General features: G+C 38.4%; 1 protein-coding gene across 5 annotated transcripts in view; it reads right to left on the reverse strand.

The window, feature by feature from the left end:
* Window positions 1-19541, reverse strand: part of LOC308073671 (serine/threonine-protein kinase/endoribonuclease IRE1-like) — a 59127-nt gene that overhangs the window by 34011 nt on the left and 5575 nt on the right. For 2 of the 5 annotated variants that reach the window (XM_080412704.1, XM_080412702.1), the window contains exons 3-6: window positions 19273-19436; window positions 18953-19173; window positions 18644-18776; window positions 18333-18433 (exon numbers count right to left, since the gene is read on the reverse strand). The exons of 1 other annotated variant lie outside the window; for it this stretch is intronic. In XM_080412704.1, the coding sequence (XP_080268830.1) occupies window positions 18333-18433; window positions 18644-18776; window positions 18953-19173; window positions 19273-19436 (619 nt within the window). Of the gene's footprint in view, window positions 1-947; window positions 1765-16953; window positions 17781-18332; window positions 18434-18643; window positions 18777-18952; window positions 19174-19272; window positions 19437-19541 lie in introns of those variants that run through there. 2 more of the 5 variants (XM_080412703.1, XM_080412706.1) reach the window with 2 other exon arrangements.

Consider the following 19541-nt stretch of genomic DNA (forward strand, 5'->3'; position numbering starts at 1 on the left):
ATTTGCAATAAGCTCATGTACCTTGTGTTTCCACGTGTTGAACTGTCCCTTCTCACCATACTGGTCTAGTGCCCCCAAGAGGTCCACGTTAGCATTTCGACAATTCTGAACTTCTTTTAGATTTCCAATCTTTATCAAGTATTCTACTTTCCTGTAAAAAACAAAATATATACATGTACTGAATATTAGGCTAATCTTAAACATATTGGTAGAATATAAGTACCTTACCGTCAGATCAAACCAAATTCTATTAGCGGAAATAATGTATCAGAATGCATGAACAATAATGGAAGGGAAAATGTTTTACGTTCTGTCATACCTTTCGTTTGACCAAAAGAAGGGATGAGCCAGGCATTCCTCCACTTTAGGTCTTTTCTTTGGGTCTGCATGGATCATCCACTCAATGAGATCCTTGGCAACCACATCCTGAACATGATCCAGGTTGTAAATTCCATCGTAGATGTTGCTTTCACATCTAAAGCCTGTGCCAAATGGATGGTGTCCTCCAGAAAGGATGTAATATATTAACATCCCAGCCACCTAAGAAGGAGTATGACAATTAGTAAGATTATCACGTTTTCTGTTCTCATGTATAAAAGAGAATTCTCACACAGACAAAATAATGAATTAAGAATTAACCTGGATATCAGTGCTACTTTTATATGCAATATCACTGTCTTCGTTCAAAGTCTCCTTTGCCTTCCAGCATTTCGTTCCTGCACTGCTTGTACGTAGGGTTGTTTGTCCTTTGGGTAATCGCCGGCTTATTCCAAAATCTGCTAATCTTGCCCTATTGTTTACATCTGCAAGGCAATTTGAGTAGATCAACACATATATATATATATATATATATATATATATATATATATATATATATATATATATATATATATACACTATAAAACAGTGTTTAAGATTGATGAAAAAAAAGTTGTATGTTGTTTTACCAATGAATACATTCTGGGGCTTGATATCCCGGTGGAGAATATGAGGATTTTGGCAATGAAGAATGCTTAAGCTATTGACAACCTGATTTGCAAGATCCCTCCTCATTTCACTAAGGCTGTCATCAGGAAAGTCATTGATTGATTCATTGATGTATTCTTCCAGCGTGTATTCACATAACTGAAGCCCAAGGTATCCAAAGTTCTCATCCTCTGCAGAGTCGACATATCGTACAATCGAAGGATGATCAAGCTTTGGAAGACGTAAAACGCCTTCCTCATTCTTCAGCACTTGGTAGTTTTTTTTCCTCATTCTCTTAACTGCAATTTCAGTGCCGTCAGGATCCCTCAGCCCCAAGAAGACCTCAGTTCCATCACTTCCCATTGCGATGCAGAATTCATCATCTTTCCCAAACACAAGACTCCCAACTTTCATCACTTTACTTTCATCTATGTTTGCAAGCTTCTCTAACTGTTGCTTCCATCTTTGACTGTTTGGGTACCAATTACGTGGTTTTGGTGACACACTGGCTACAGGGTGGATCGGTTGCACATTTGAAGTTTCAGTCAGACCAGATTCCTCAACAGGAACAGTATCTGCATCAACATGAACTTCATCTTTCAGCTCCTCTTGCTTTCCTGACCTTTTTCTCCTTATTCTCTTCTTCTTTTTGGATCCTGGTGGCTCTGTACTGCTAGTTGTGGAAACATCACACTCTGAGCTTGGCTTGTTTAGATACTTTTGCATTTCTCTAAGCTTTTCTTTCAGGTCATTATCCATCTGCATGTCTGCAAATGTAATTATATCCTCAGGCACATGATCTATTCCCACTGATAGAAAGATGGCACGTTCACATGGAAGCAGGTTTGCCAGTATGCTATATGTATATGTCACAGTACGTTTGGAGAACCAGTACGATTGAAGACAGAGCGCTCGTTTTTAGGCACGGGGCTTCGGGGCGATGCGGGGCTTTTCGAGACAGGGTTTATTAGCGAGGCTCGCGAGGAGGAGGAGCTCCTCCTCCTTCTCCTTCTCCTCCTCCGTGTGTGTGTGTGTGTGTGTGTGTGTGTGTGTGTGTGTGTGTGTGTGTGTGTGTGTGTGTGTGTCAGGGAGAAACTAAAACAAAAGCCAGCAGAACACAATAAAAGTATCTTAACAGTCCACCTGATTCGAATGCTATCTGCATTGAATGGGGAAATAGGCGAGTTTATTAGACCTTTGAATGGGCGAAATAGGCGACCTACTTACCTACCCACGATTTATCAGACCATTCATTGGGTGTTATCAAGACATACTAACCTACCAACTGACATGACTTAATAGTTCAGTTTAGGTTTCGCTTTTGGTTTTGGACCCTGACGGAGGCGCGCAGTCACAGGCGAACTGTCACCCCGTGAAGGACCACAGAGGGAGCTAAGGCGACCGAGTTGCCGTCCTGAACGGTGTGACGTTCGCCTGTGCCTACTCAGCGCCGTTTGAGTTATGTACCGATAGGCACAGAATCGTAAATATTGTTGTGCGGACTGCTCCGCCTCCAAGTAGGTCAGTAGCTCCTGAATGAATGGTCTGATAAATCGCGGGTAGGTAGTAGCCTATTTCGCCCATTGAAAGGTCTAATAAACTCGCCTATTTCCCCATTCAATGCATTGATAGCACTCGAAGCCGGTCACACACGCGCGCACGTGTGTGTGTGGTCGCGGCAATATATGCTTGTGCACAAGCCTGGCTTGTGGCTCCCTCTAGTGTTGCTTCTACAGAATTGCTGGGTGGGTGGTAAAAACGAGCGAGCCTTCTTCAATCGTACTGGTTCTCCAATCATACTGTAACATATACACTCTCATATTAGTGGAGTGCTCTTTCTTCACAAAATTAACAATCGTTTTGCATAATGTATCGATGAGGTACTGATTCCAGTCATCTTTGACTTTCGTTTTTTGTGCTATCACATAAAGAGTTAACAGAACGTTATGCTGTAATTGAGGAATTTGAGTGCTTGTGGAAAGGAGTTTCAGCAGCGTGGGGATCATAGATAGTGATAACTGACTGGGTATCTCTCTCATTGTGCAGAAAACTGCATGTAGACTTTGAACAACTATACTCTGCGCGGTTTCAGCTGGAATTTCTGGAAGGCGTTTGTCTGCATTTTCAATGTAGAAGTTCAGCTTGTCATTGTCCTTCAACCACTTAATAGTTCTCTGACGATACTCTTCTGATGATCGTCCGGTAACAGTAAAGAGTGAGTCAATAATGGTCATATGGGTCTGAGGATCCTCTTCCAGCATATAACGATCAAAAATGCTCCAAACTTCTGTTGGTGTTTTCTGTTGTACAGCAATTTCCAGATCAACAAAAAGTTTTATTTTAGAATAATATTCACCGCCACTCAATGCAAGCTCATGCATCATGTCAGATATTTTTATATTGAAAATACCATGTGCAGGATGTGTAACAGGGATTGGTTGTATAAGCCCTCCAGCTTTGATTAGGACTTTCACAATATCATCTCTCTTACTGATGGCAGCAACCTGAAGTGGTGTCATAGCGCGGGGACCATTTGTGGTAGCATTTGGATCTGCTCTTGCTTTAATCAGTTTGTGCACAAAATCAAGTGGTGTTTTATGAAAGGAGGCAAAATGCAGAGGGGTCCAGTTATTTGTGGATAATTGATCTGGGTTTGCATGCTCTTTCAGAAGAAAGGCAAGAATGTCCTCCTTGTGATATACCACAGTAGCAGCCAAAGGACATATCTGAATGTTGAGCTCTTTGGATGGGTAAAGGCCATTAATGTCTTTGTCTCTGATTGATCTCTTGAACTTCTTGAGGTTTCCACTCATAATGAACTGTATTATGGGATGTGTTTCTGTTGGGGCAGCTGTGGTCCCTGGTGGAACCACTTGGAGCTCATTATTCATGCTCTGAGCTACCGGATCCATTTCTTTGCTTCAGAATAACTGTGGGTTGACAAAGAAAATGTGTTCAATACATTTTCTTAAACATGTATTGTGTATTTAACTGAAGCTCTACACGTGTTGATAAAGAAGGGACAGTTTTAGAAATGTAAGGTTGTTGTGTAATCATTGGTGGAAAGAACAAAGTACATTTACTCAAGTACTGTATACCATTTTGATTTTGAGGCATTTTTACTTCATTTGAGTATGCATTTTTTAATACTTTATACTTCTACTCCATTACATCTCAGACGCTAAATTACTTACTGATTTACGCTATAGATTATTATGAAAATTACACACATTAACAAATGAAGCCCTGTTTTATATTTAATTTATTGATTGAATACTATTGAGTCCTGTGTATTCAATTAATCGAGACATTTAAAGACAAACAATAATATACAATAATTTGCTAAACATCATATATACGAGTAGTGATAAAAAATAAACATATATACAGTAAACATATTAAAAAAAAAAGGATTTAAAAAAAATTCAAAAGGCTAGCACATCAAAAAAATTCAATTAAATGGAGGACAAATTACTCACATTTCCACTTTTTTTATTGGCACACCAATAAAATGAACGCTTACGCGTTTCGGCTATGAGCCTTCCTCAGAGCATTCATTTCACATAGATTCAACTCACTATAAAGTGAGTTGAATCTATGTGATATGAATGCTCATATCACAAAGATATTTATTCATATTCATAAAGTGGATATTTTTTCAGGACAAAAAGAATAGTTACAACCAAAATTCCTACTTGGTATACCATTACCTACTGTATATGTCAACAGGTTGGAGTGACAGAGACCGGTCTGGTATAACATATATTTCAATTAAATGGAGGACACAAAAGGTCAGCACAAAAGGTCAGAGTTCACCAACAGCTGAAATCTCAAGTCAATCACTAGTATGCAAGAACACAGGAAATTACAGGTAATTTGAGGCATATATCATAAAGTAACAAAGTAACACATCCAATAAAAAGTGAAGGGACATCAAAGATAGTCTTTTTATGATGATACTAGAAGTTCGTGGCGCGTCATCCACTTCGCATCGCAGCCACCTCACAGTGTGAGAGAGAGTATTGTGTGAAAGTAGGGCAAAGTCGCTTATGATTTTCAGACATGGCAACGCTGTGGGGAAAAGTAAGGCAAATGCGCGTATAATCAGAGGACATGGCAACGCTGAGTGTCCTGTGCTCCCCTCTTTCCGCGGACCCCTTGGAATCTTGGGACACCCGCAAAACATCGTGGAGCCCTTCGGACCCCCGCGAAACATAGCGGACCCCTTGGGGGTCCCGCGAGACCCTTGGGGGTTCCCTGGAGACCCTTGGGGGTCCCTGGAGACCTACAGACACAGCGAAGGAAAACGGAAAACTGTAAAGCCACAGCCACGCATGCAAGGTTGCACATGAACTCTTCAGCCGCACTGAGGCGCTCCAACACAAACACTCTGACGCTCCCCTAAATCCACTCCAGGGTTTGAAAATACCCACTTCACAAAGGGGTGACGTGCATCACCGTTCCAATGACCAAAACTCCACTTCGGGATTTCGCAAATACCCACAAAAGCGTCGTGGGATAAAAATTTACAAAAACAAAATTTTAAATAAAAATGTTTTAATTTATTATTATTTTTAATACATGGGGGACCCCCTGGGGGTCCGCGGACCCCCAGGGGGTCCGCTCCATTCTCTGTGTGTGAGAATGGAGCACAGCGTGCGGGGGAAGCGCGCTCGCGCGTGCACACACACACACACACACACACACACACGTACACACACATACACACACATACACACACGGTTCAAGGGGAAACACGCTCGCACGCGCGCGCACACAGCCACACACCCGAAGCAACAACGGCGCGCCCAGGGAAAGAGATGGATTTACTTTCATTAAGTGGCGTGTAAACACACAGTGGAATGAGTGCCTTCGTCTGGTGAAGTTCCGATTAAGCTCGTCATTGTGGAGGAGTGGTTCAGCTCATCATTGTGTAGGACTCGGAGTAGGTAGGTATTCTCCTCTGCGTGGGTTGGTGTGTTATTAGCTCTGTGTTTTTTCATGAAGCTGGTTGCTTGTTGCTCGCGCACAATATGGCAACACTGCGCAGTTTTGTGTGCAAGCACAGTTTTGCGATTACACACGATCTGCTTGCAAACAAACTGCCTGCAGAGGCACTCCGCACATGCGCAGTTATGCGAATTGTATTATAAGATAGTTAGATTTCAGCTGTTGGTGAACTCTGACCTTTTGTATAAAGTGAGTTGAATCTGTGTGATATGAATGCTCTGAGGAAGGCTCATAGCCGAAACGCGTAAGCGTTCATTTTATTGGTGTGCCAATAAAAAAAGTGGAAATGTGAGTAATTTGTCCTCCATTTAATTGATTTTTTTGGATGTGCTACCCTTTTGGAATTTTTTGTATTCCTTTTTTTGATATGTATACTGGACTTTGGGTCTAGCACTCCACTGAGAAAACCCATTGTTGATGCGCAACCTCTTTTTCTTATTTATATACAGTAAACAGTTGGGGGGTGGGGGGGTCATTTCCAGTGATAAGCTTAGACTTATATACAAGCTGTGCGTTTTGATGTGACACATTGTGAGCTTGTAGATCGTCTATTTTCGAACGTTTTTTGACAAATTCTGAAAACCTTTGAAATGGGACATTCTGCAGAATGAGTACTTTTACTTTTGGTACTTTAAGTACATTTTGATGACAATACGTTTATACTTTTGCTCAAATAATAATTTGAATACATGACTTATACTTGTAACAGAGTATTTCTTCATTGATACTTTAAGTGAAACAAAAAGAAATCAGAATACTTTTTCCTCCACCACTGTGTGTAATCTGGCAAGCACCTTTTAAAATACATGTTATACCAGACCTGTCTCTGTCACTCCAACCTGTTGAGATATACAGTAGTTAATGGTATACCAAGTAGGAATGTTGGTTGTAACTATTCTTTCTGTCCCGAAAAAAATATCCACTTTATGAATATGAATGAATACCTTTGTGTCGCAATACTTGGCTACATCCTGAAAGCAGTATCGTGAGTCTAAATGGCGGCAATTGAAATCAAGTGTCCAAAGTCTGTTTTCATGGCCATCCATGAAACAGTAAAAAACATATTGTTTGTCCAATTGGTTCCATTTTTATATTTACAAATATTTTAAAAGCATTGTCTATTTAGCTTTTTATTCTCTTTCATAAAAAAAACTGTGTCCCTTTCTATGCATGTATAATTAAGTAATTGAGCTCTTTATGCACCTACAGTATTGATGTTATCTTTACTCTGAACTTCCTTAGACGTATGCTTATCAGACAGAGAGGAAGACATACTGTACAAACACAGCACTCATTAATCAAACTGAATGCATTTCCATCTTGTTGTACGCAGACATTCTTATACATTTAAGCAGTGGTGGAAGAAGTAGGCTACTGAAATGTTTTACTTAAGTAAATGTATAAATACCATAATGTAGAAAGAATATTAAAAATAAAAGTATTGGCATCAAAATGTAATAAAGATACCAAAAGTAAAAGTACTCATTATGCAGAAGGCCCCATTTCACAATGTATAATAATCCTTTGAAAATAGCAGATCTACGAGCTCACAACGTGCCGCTTTACTAAGTAATATATTGCTGTAATATTATTACTCTCCCAGTAACTAGTAGTGTAAATTATTACTATTACCAAAACAGTAATAATATCACATATATTATTCCAAGTAACTTTGAGTGACTGAGTTACAATGAATGTGATTTGATTATATTACAGCATGATAACTTTCCAGGAATAGAAAGCCTGCCGTTTCTATTAGCTTCTATTCCCCATCGATGATGTCACTGGTACGCAGGTTTCTGAACTGTCCATGCACAGCCCTCCTCTGAGATACAGATCAATAAATATGGTAGCATCTCATAATGCGCATTAGTGAGGACCAATTATATGAAGTTGAAAATGGGTGAAGTGGTCCTTTAAGTTATTTAGCAGATTTAGATTAATACAAAACATACATTAACAAATTAAGCCCTATTTTATACTTTACCGGTTCGCAAATAGCCAATCTACAAGGTTATAAAACATTGCAATGCCACCTGTAGCTTTTAGATCAACTATTTTTACACATTTAGAAAACTTTTGAACCGGACATTCTGCAGAATTAGTACTTTTACTTTTGGTACTTCTTTGAGTATATGTTGATGCCAATACTTTTACTTGTAACATAGTGTTTTTAAGTTGTGGCGGTGGTCATTTTTACCAAAGTAAGTAAGTACTTTTTCCACCACTATGTGTAATCTGGCAAGTGCCTACAAAAGTTGTACTTAAAGATTTTTTTATTATACCTCTCTCTCTGTTACTCCAACCAGTTAAGATATAGGTATCACCACTTTGAAGTGAATATCTTTATGGGCCTGGTGTCACAAGCTACTTGGCTACAACCTGAAAGCAGCATTTGAAATACCTGCAATCTAAATAAGTGTCCAAAGTCTGTTTTTATGATCATGCATGAACCCTTCTATTACAACAAACAGTAAAAGTAGAAAAAGTGGCAATTTAGTAATTGAGCTCATCTTTATGCACAATCACATATTGATGTCATAGCGCTACTCAACCCGCGGCCCGCGGGACGCATGCGGCCCGAACGCAGCGTCTTCGCGGCCCCCTCATGGTAAAAAAAAAAAAAAAAAAGTTTTTTTTTTTTTTTTTTAAGCACAGGATAAAAATATACATTTCCGTTCAAATATATGGGTTGCTAAAACATTTTTCAAAAACAAACAGACAGACATACATACAGGTGCGTCAATTGTTTCAGGTATAATGCATAGTTTTCTATGCATTTCGGGGTTTTGGGGGGGTTTGACCCCCACATTTTTCCGGCCGCGCGGCTTTGCCGCGCGCCCAGGATAGGTGTCCCTTATTTCAATCTCTGGGAGTTGGCAACCCTAACCTTGCCATACCTTAGCTTTTGCTGAATTGATGCCACTGGACATACACACAAAATAAACTGGTACAGTGAAAAGAATATGATGTCAAAATGTACATTTTCTTGTGTGTTTTATGGCGGCCCCTTGGACTTTTGGTATTTTGCTGAGTGGCCCCTGAGCCATCTTAAGTTGAGTAGCCCTGTCATAGAGTAAAGATTGGACTTTGAACTCCCCTACGTGACTTCTCTATCAGATAAGAGAGCAGGACATTATTTGCCATACTGTACAAACACAGCAGTCATTAATCAAACTGAATGTTTCACCACCTTATTTAAGGCTGAAAATTGTCAGGAGGGGTATTTTCCATAATGGTCAGTTACATAATGCTGTGCTTTCGTAATAGATATAGCCAGTGTTCGGCAGTAACTAATTAATGTCATATACAGTAATTACTTTCCCCAGTAAGTGTAACTTTGTTGAATTGCCAAAACAGTAATAATATTACAGTTATTAAGCCAAGTAACTTTTTTTTGTCCAAGTTATTAAGCCTATCGTTTATACTCCATAGGAGGTTGTCACATACAACACGTTGCGATGCAACTCATTGTTAGCTGGAGCACTCATCCAATGCCACTATGACTATGCATGCACCTCATGGTACCATAGCACCACAAAGGCCTTAAAAACAAGGCTCCAGACATCCTAATTACAACTTGTTTATATAATGTTTTGCATAGTATAGTATTATTGTATTTGTCTGTCACTAAATGTTCCTATGAACTGAATACACAGGACCCCAATGGAAACAAGCCATAGTGCTTTCTTGGGTTCAATCCTTTTAGCATTGTATTTGTATTAAACTGTACTTTATGTGCTCTTTTTCTTTTGCAAACTGTTAATAAAGTTTTCAATCAATCAATCAAACAAACAAACAGCTTGTAGATCTGTTCTTTTTAAGCATGCACCCTTTCACAAAATGATGCTGTCATTTGAACATGCAAAAGTAATGTAATATAACGTACTGTATCTTACTCTTGATACCAAGTAATAAGTAATGTAATATTGTTACTTTTTATAAGTAACTAGTAACTTACCCTTCCTGAATTAACACTGGGTAGCTCTCTTCAGAATGTTATGAACAGATAATTTGGGTCTGGCAGAACTGTTTAACAGCAGATACAATACTGGTCTGGTTCCAATGCTGTTTTCACAGAATAATAAAAACAAAATACAGGATTGTACAAATCATACCCTATTCATACTTAATTAATAAATAACATACATACACAAATTTGGTCATAGTAAACAGTGACAACTGCTCAGGTGTACAGTATCTGACTGCCTGTAGCGTAACAACAGCACTAAGAATAAGGTGGTAAATTAAACTTACAGTTTCTGGGTTTAATCTTGACAGTGACAGATAAACACGTCTGTCTTTCAAATCCACGTCACACCTGTCAGTCTGGTTACAGGCGTTATGAATGTTCCTTAGGACTTGCCATTCTCTCTCTCTCTCTCTCTCTCTCTCTCTCTCTCTCTCTCTCTCTCTCTCTCTCTCTCTCTCTCTCTCTCTCTCTCTCTCTCCTAAGTTTGTGGGCAGGGCATGTAGTGAAAGTTAATCTTTAAAGGCATGCAACAATACACTCAATACAGTACAGTCTTTTCTTTTATGACCAACTTTTTATTGTATTTTTTAAAAGCTTTTCAGAGGGGAGAGACATTACATTATATCACTGTGTATGGACAAACAGTTTACACAAAATCCCACAGTAGCTTATGGGAGTGCATCTTTTCAGTACATAGATTGTCAGTCAGTGGTCATTAATGTACTCATGTACTCTACAGTATAGTTTGCCTGCTAGCAGTAGTAACAGTCTCTTCCTCTGATCTGGCGGTCCTGTTGTTGCAACCCAGGCCGCTTCTTAACCCCGCCACCAGACCCCCGGATTTGCATAGACATTAAAGGAAAGGAAAAACCATGATGTATATACGTATATAACACAATATTTTTTAATAATACAATCAAATGAAAACCAGAACAAATCATAATTATGTTGTTGGATAACCTCTAATCTTGCTTATGGAAAAAACCTGAAGGGATCTCTGATGCAGAAGTACAGGTGTTCAACCTAGTGGAGTACTGATTTAACCTTCTGGGCCGCAGTAAGTAATGTTTATGTTTGGATCGATTATGTCCTTGCTCCCTGTGCTCTAGCACTGGACGCATCCAATCTCAAGACTTCGTAGAAGGACAGCTTTCAACAATGAATACTATAGGTTATGAGGTGGTTTCCATCTCATTACGAGTATTTTCTTTGCTGCCGTTAAACCGGCCAAAAACACTCTTTTTATGAAGTGTTAAGCTTAGATATGAATCATCATTTAATAATAAAATGTGTGGTAAACAAGGTATATATATTTTTTCTAAGATATTTTGTGGGGCTTTTTCTGTCTTTATTGATAGGAACTGACAGGAAATGGGGAGAGAGATGGGGGGGGTGACACGCAGCAAAGGTCGTCGGGATCGGGAGTCGAACCCGCGACGTGCTGTCAGCCTGGATTACCAGCCTTGGTGCCCAGACCGCTGGTGCGCCAAACAAGGTATATTTAACTCTGTTTGATGTATATATTGCGGGGGTTGTGTCAACCATGCAGGCGCCATGACGGGACAAATTTAGCAGGAAGAATATTATTATTAAGTATGGCGGATTACAATAAGTGTTCTGCCATTGGCAGGGCTGGCACATTAAACTAGCAATTTCCGCCAGGCTGGGTTGCTTGTGTAAGTCCTCAAGGTCAGGGTCAAGGTTGTTATTTATTGTTACATATTGTGTACAGTACATAAGAGTTACACTTAGTTTGTTCGGCTTCCTTCAGACAATGTAGCAGTAGCCTATAGGTAACAATAATAATAAAGAAAACAACAAGAGCAACTAGAAAAAGTGCTCCTCGGAGCCTCCTGGTGGCGCTATAACAGGCCCATGTGAAAGGTTTGGGGCAGAGGTTCTGAATTGGCATCCAGGGAGTGTGTGTGCACAGTGTTGTTTAGAGGCCCCTCAATGTGTCATTCAAATTTGGGGTAGATTCATTCTTTTTTTTTTATCTACTTCGTTACACTGTACATGCACACATAGTCCATTCGCGCCTCCACACGTTCACAAGTAGGCCTAATCCAAACGAACAACAGTAATCCAATAAGTCATCAGGATAGATCAATAAAGAATTCACATAGTCAAGGCAATAGTCAGACAGAAGCTAATAATCCAATACTGAGCAGCGAAAATAAAAACCTCACAGGCTCGTTATTGATAGGTATCCAGCAAAATAGATCACCCATAAGTGAAAAAAGGTCTCGTAGTCTCACTTCACAAATATATATGACATGAATTATGATATTACAATGTTTGAATTGATAGCATTTTTTGAATTTTCTTTATGGTGGAAATAGCCGATCTACAAGCTCACAAGCTGTCACAATGAGGTGTGTTGCTTGTATATTTTGGTCATGGTTTACTGTAGGCTAATACTAATGTGCTCCATGTTATTTTAATGCAGGCTAATAAAAATAAGACAACATACACATAAGAATGGAATAAGTGCAAATTACAACTTAGCACAATTCATGAAAGTCGCTCTGGATAGGAGCATCTGCTATTGTAATTAAATTGGACTTAAAATGTAAAATTGTTTCCTTGATAATCAACAAAATATTTTTGTCTTCTGACTGAATGATGTGACTTTCTAGTCAGACATGTATGTCTGACTAGATGCATAAAGCACAGATGCATAAAGCACAGATGATCCCATGATATTTACTATACAGTAGTAGACAAACATCCACTGGTAAAATAAGTGATTTTTCTGTTACATTTCTGGGTTCAAGTCTTAAACATAATGTTGAGCATGTAGACAATTGACCCAGCAGATGGCGCTACAGACCAAAGACCATTGTAGCCTATACTGTAGTGTAGAAGATGTTACGTTAAAGTCATTAATGGCCTAGTTAGGAAACTGGCACTGGTGTTAGGTGTAAGAAGTTTTAAGATCTTGTACTGAAGTAAAAGTAGCAATGCTACAATATAAAAATATATTACAAAAGTAAAAGGCCTATAAAAAAGAAAAATAATCAAAATCTGCAAAATAACTAGTAACTAAAAAGTACAATATCTTCCTCTGAGAAAGTTTAAAGTATAAAACTAAGAAATATGTAAGGAAATGTACCTCACACAATTGTACTTAAAGCCTCACTATGTAACTTTTATTAATGAATAAAATATAATTTAGTTTAATCTGTATGGTAGAGTATGTTAATACAATATAACTTATAAAATTGGGGTGCTTGTATTTTGTCTCCCTGATCTTCTTAGATCATGTCAAAGGTCATGTCTCACCTAGACACAGGATCTGACAAAAAAAAATGACCTGATGATCAAGATTTGATTTATCCCCTGAGCAAGCAGGGGATAAATCAATTCAATCGATTCAATCTCTATTATCTTAATAATAAAAATGTCAGCACTTGCACAGGAAACCGGGTTCAAATCCGGGGTAGAAGAGGAAAGTTACATAGTGCAGCTTTAAGTAACAGTACTTGAGTAAATATACCTTCCATCACAGTAAATTGCCAGTGTTATGTATTGTATATTCAAGGTTTTATAGAGTTTGTATAACTATTGCTGTACACAACCATCAGGTGTGAAGTCTTTCTGCTCTGTTATTAGAGACAACATGTAGAAAAATGAAAGCTAACTTCTGTTACTGCTTCTGTTTGAGACCCTGGACCTTCAGTAGATGTGATTCTCAACCTTTTTCATTTCAAGGACCATTTATATGCATTAGACAACAGACCCCACATTTTTATCCCTGGAACCACAATCTACACTGTAAAATCCTCAGTGCTGTTTAAAAAAAAAAAAAAAAAAAAAAGTGGTTAAGTCTGTCTGTGGATTTTACAAATATTACTGTAATCCAATAAAAATTGCTTGTGACTAAATAACTACATTGGATCCATTGGAACACACAAGGATAAGAGAGAATAGGGCGTTAAGAGAGAGGTTGAGGGAGTAGCAAGAGAACCTAATGTGACACAGAAGAGCAGGATAGAGCAGGCTAGAGCAGAGAGGGAAGATGTGGATGGTGGGGCTCTACACGTTTCCCTGTGTTTCGCCCAGGCGGAAAGGGTTCCGAGGTTAGGTTTAGGCATTATTTCTGTGCAGTGGTGGAAAAAGTACTCAAATGTTTTACATAAGTAAAAGTATCAATACTGCAATGTAGAAGTACTCTGTTACAAGTAAAAGTCTGGTGTTAAAAATGTACTTGAGTAAAAGTACAAAAGTATTGGTATCAAAATGTACTTAAAGTACCAAAAGTAAAAGTACTGAAATGTTTGAAAATAGCAGATCTACAAGCTCACAATGCGTCGCGATGCAACGCATTGTGAGCTTGTAGATCGGCTATTTTCAAATAGCCTAGTTATAAAGTAGGCTAAAGTGGTTAATGTTTGTTTTATAATGTAATAATTTATACCCGCAAAGTAGGTAACTAAAGAATTCAAATAATTGTAGTCGAGTAAAAGTACAATATTTGCCTCTGAGATGTAGTGGAGTAGAAGTAAAGTACAAATACCTCAACATTGTACTTAAGTACAGGACTTGAGTACATGTACTTAGTTACTTTCCACCACTGTTTCTGTGAGGTTAGGGTTATGGTTAAGGTTAGGTTTAGGCATAGTTTCAGTGAAGTTAAATGTTAGGGTTTAGACGCAATGAAGGCAAAACACCAATGAAAGAGGGAGTCCCCCTACAAGCACATCAGGCCAGCATTCCGGAGGATGCCCAGCAGGGGGAGCCATGAGAAGAAGTGCCCTATTCCCTCATTGCTTCATATCCTCCCTATTCCCACTGCCCTGGATGAGATAGCCTATTCTCTGTCAACACCCACCTATTCCCCATCTACACCAGCACCTCAATCCCCTGATTCCACCATTCAGGGGTAGAAGCAAGTAGTGCAGTAGTCCCCTTTAGTTTGTCTTAGTTTTCTTATTATTATTCCTTAGTGTTCTTCTGAGTTCCAAATCTCAACAAATTAATATTTATTTTTGCCCCACTCTGAGAACCACTGCTCTAAAGATGACAATTACAAAAATATATTATAAATGATATACCTAACCCTTTGTTAAAATCTTATATTATACGACTGTAGAATTGAAAAAATCACAAGAGCCAATTCTTTTGCGAGTGCTCTTGAGTGTGCATAGATTCTGTTCTTACCGAAGAACAAATCACAGCTAAGACAACATTGGTTGAATGTCAGAATCTTTGTGAAAACTGCGTAAGTCAGTCCTAAGAGGAAATTTCTTCATTCGTTGGTGAATGAGGCATGTTCTTGCATCAATGAAATGTGGCTTCGCACGATGCATTTCACAACATACAATGAAAACATGGATAGATGATCATGTGCTAAACGTGTACTCACTGACTAGCGATGATTTCGAAGGCCAAACACTACTCAGTAGTACTGAACCAACACAAGCGACACAGCTGCAGCAAAAACAAACAGTTATCATGTTGAAATATCATCTAGGGATGTACAGTAGATCCTCCTGAATTGTTCACCTTCATTCGCACCAATTAGTTCATATATTTAAAAACAAAAATCTACAAAATCCCATAAAATTAAGAGTAATGAAAATAGCCTATCTACAAGCCCACAATTCTTCGTATTGCAACGCGTAGTGAGCTTGTAAATTGGCTATTGTCACTATTTTGGCGCCCAGGGAGATATCAAATGTCTCTTTTGGGTCTCGACCTAAATGGTTTGTGAACCATTGATCTAGAGTAGTGTTAATGAAACAGGGCCTTGGTTCATGACAGAAGGCAAGACTTTGTGCTCATCAACAGATACCAACAGGGTGGTCCTTTAGCTCAGTGGGTAGAGCGGCAGCCTGTGAGTGTGAAGGTCACTGGTTCAATTCACGGCCATGGGTTGAGGTATCCTTGAGTGGGATTGTTATCCCCTTATTCCTCCCCTGCATGCTAAATATGGCCACCTCATATGATACAAATATGTTACATATTACCCCCCCCCCCCCCCCACACACACACACACACACACACACACACACACACACACACACACACACACACACACACACACACACACACACACACACACACACACACACACACACACATAAAAACATAAAAAGACATTTAATACAACACAATCTGTTTAGCCAGCTCCTTTTAGAACTGAATCCACATTTTTGGAATAATAATTATAATAATAAGAGTCACCAATAAGCCAAAAGGTCTATAAAATAAAGCAGCAATCTCTCTTGACCTTTTAAACAAAATGTTTTCAAAAGGCAGCCAACAAAACCTGAGTAATATGTACTATGTACTAGTTTTTTTTAAATGTATATAGTAATATGGTATAATGTTATACCTTACAATACTCGTTACTGGGTAAAATAATAATATTACAGTAATATATTAAAAGTAACTCTTTACTGCCCAACACTGCAGCTTGCAGCTATATTTTACATTATTATTATGTTGTTTATCCTACTTTATTGGCATTCTATTAATCTACAGTTAATGTTTTGGTTTGTTTAAATACTCACAAGTTATACTGGTAGTTAGGGGCAATCTGTGATTAACACAGGCCTAAAGAGTTGAAGCGTGCACTTCTTTATCGCCTTGAGTAAGCGTCCGTTTACTGGCAAGAGTAGCTGTCAGAGAAGAAAGAGGAACTTACTGATAAGGCAGTAGCAACACTTATTCAGAGTAATCCATTTGAAACTATAATAAAAGATCAGCAATTAGAATTATGTTTGACATTGATTTATTGATAGAAAACATATTTTATGAAAAAGAACATATTAATTGATTATTTAATTAACCCAATAATTAGAACAATCACTAAGAAAATAAATGTAGTTTCCTTTTTACACATATCCAGAGGTATTCAGATTTTAAGTAAAGGTATCAACACCTCAATGTAGAAATAAAAAGTACAAGGGCCCTATTTTCACCGGTGCCTCACCCATTATCCCTAAACTTCTTTGCCATCTTTCACTATTTTTAAAAACAACTAACCGATCTACATCGACACATTGTGAGCTTGTAGATTGGCTGTTTGAACTATTTGAAAATGTTTTTAAAAATAGTTTAAAAAATGGCAAAGAAGTTTAGGGATAATGGGTGAGACACTGGCGAAAATAGGCCCCCAAAAGTATTGGCATCAAAATTCGATTCAATTCAATTCAAACTTTATACGAATTAGAACGAATATCTAATATCAAAATGTACTCAAAGTACCAAAAGTAAAAATACTAAGTATGCAGAATGTCCCATTTGTCCATTATTGGACCCTCAAGTCATTATGGTCAGTCACTAAGTGGTTCTCAAACATTTTCATGTCAAGGACCCCCAAATGGATATGTATTTGGCCGCGGACCCCCATCTGAAAATAGTTTGTGGCCAAAATTATTACAAATCTTTCTCAACTTTCTTCTTTTCCAAAATAGCATATCCACAAGACTGATGTTGATGCTAAATTAACACATTTTGCTCTGGAACCCCCCCAAGGACCCCCTGGTTGTCCTCGGAACCAGTTACTTTAGAGTCTTTAAGTCCAGATTCTTGCACTGGTAGACTGACACTGGTCTTTCTGTCAGGGTGTGTAGACGTGCACACAGCACTGACACTGGTCTTTCTGTCAGGGTGTGTAGACGTGCACACAGCACTGACACTGGTCTTTATGTCAGGGTGTGTGGATGTGCACACAGCACTGCTGCCCACATCTCTCCAAAGAAATTTCTTCAGGGTGGTTCTTGAGTTCCAGCCTTGATCTTGGGCAAACCTGTAAACACATCCGAACAGAGCAGGAAACATCTTCATCAGGTCAATGCCGGCTGCATCCTCATCGTCAGGGCTGTGAACAGAGAAATTAAATCACAATTCTGTAGTGGTGGAAACTAAGTAACTAAGTGCATTTACTCAAGTACTGTACTTAAAGGCATAGTATGTCAATTTGCCCTGTATTTACACAATAAAACAATATATATATATATATTATTGTTCTTTTACCAATCTTTTCCAGCAGTTTATCGGCCAATGGAGTAGTGTGGTGGTGTTTACCTGCAGAAACACTTTGCCCTCTCACTGTATTTTGGTGTTTTCACTTATTTGATAATTGTTTGGGTAGGCAGGGAAGTTTTTGGGGAAACCAAAGCGAACTGTGAAAACACCAAAATATAGCAGGTAAACACCACCACACTACTCCAGTGGCTTATGACTGCTGGTATTGAATGAAATGATGGGTAATAATGTATTGATTGTTTTGTTAACTTAGGGCAAAGATAAATACTATGCCTTTAATGTTGAGTTACTTTGACTTACATGAGTATTTCTTTTTTTGTTTTTTTTTAAGAATTGAGAACCACTATAATATAAGCCCACGGTGCCTTGCCAATTTGTAACTTACTAGTGATCATGGAGATTGCGTATGAAGCGCAGCAATCCAAATGTGTTCTCAGGGTAGGCCTTGTTCTTGGCATCCATCTTCTGGACCAACTCAGGTGGGAACTGGAATAAAAACATACAACTTAAAGATCAAATGGACTTGGGACTTGAAAATTACTCTTTAGTTTCCATGGCAAAGCAAGTTTGTTTCTATACTATACACAAAGGTATTCAAAGTGCTTTACATAATGTATGCAAAGGCATTTTAAGAGACATAAAGAATAGAGGGAATAACATAGAGAAATTAAAACAAACATCAAAGTGTTATTGTACCTTGTGTTTCCACGTGTTGAATAGTCCTTTCTCACCATACTGGTCTATTGCCCCCATGAGGTCAGCATTGTCAGCATTTCGACAATTCTGAACTTCTTTTAGATTTCCAGTCTTTCTCAAGTATTCTACTTTCCTGTAAAAAAAACAAAATATATACATACTGAAAATATTAGGCTAACCTTAAACATATTGGTAGAATATAAGTACCTTACCGTCAGATCAAACCAAATTCTATAAGCGGAAATAATGTTTGGATATCAGAATGCATGAACAATAATGGAACGGAAAATGTTTTACGTTCTGTCATACCTCTCGTTTGACCAAAAGAATGGATGAGCCAAGCATTCCTCCACTTTAGGTCTTTTCTTTGGGTCTGCATGGATCATCCACTCAATGAGATCCTTGGCAACCACATCCTGAACATCATCCAGGTTGTAGATTCCATCGTAGATGTTGGTTTCACATCTAAAGCCTGTGCCAAATGGATGGTGTCCTCCAGAAAGGATGTAATATATCAACATCCCCGCCACCTAAGAAGGAGTATGAAAATTAGTAAGATTATCATGTTTTCTGTTCTCATGTATAAAAGAGAATTCTCACACAGACAAAATAATTAATTAAGAATTTACCTGGATATCAGTGCTACTTTTATATGCAATATTACTGTCTTCGTTCAAAGTCTCCTTTGCCTTCCAGCATTTTGTTCCTGCACTGCTTGTACGTAGGGTTGTTTGTCCTTTGGGTAATCGGCGACTTATTCCAAAATCTGCTAATCTTACCCTTTTTTCAACATCTGCAAGGCAATTTGGATATAACAGTGTTTTAGATTGATGGAAAAAAGAAAGTGCTGTATGTTGTTTCAATCTATGAAATGGTTTGCTCTTAATTTCTCCTTTAT

Source organism: Gymnoscopelus braueri (assembly GCF_963280865.1).
Source record: "Gymnoscopelus braueri genome assembly, chromosome: 18".
In the NCBI taxonomy this organism is placed as follows: Eukaryota; Metazoa; Chordata; class Actinopteri; order Myctophiformes; family Myctophidae; genus Gymnoscopelus; species Gymnoscopelus braueri.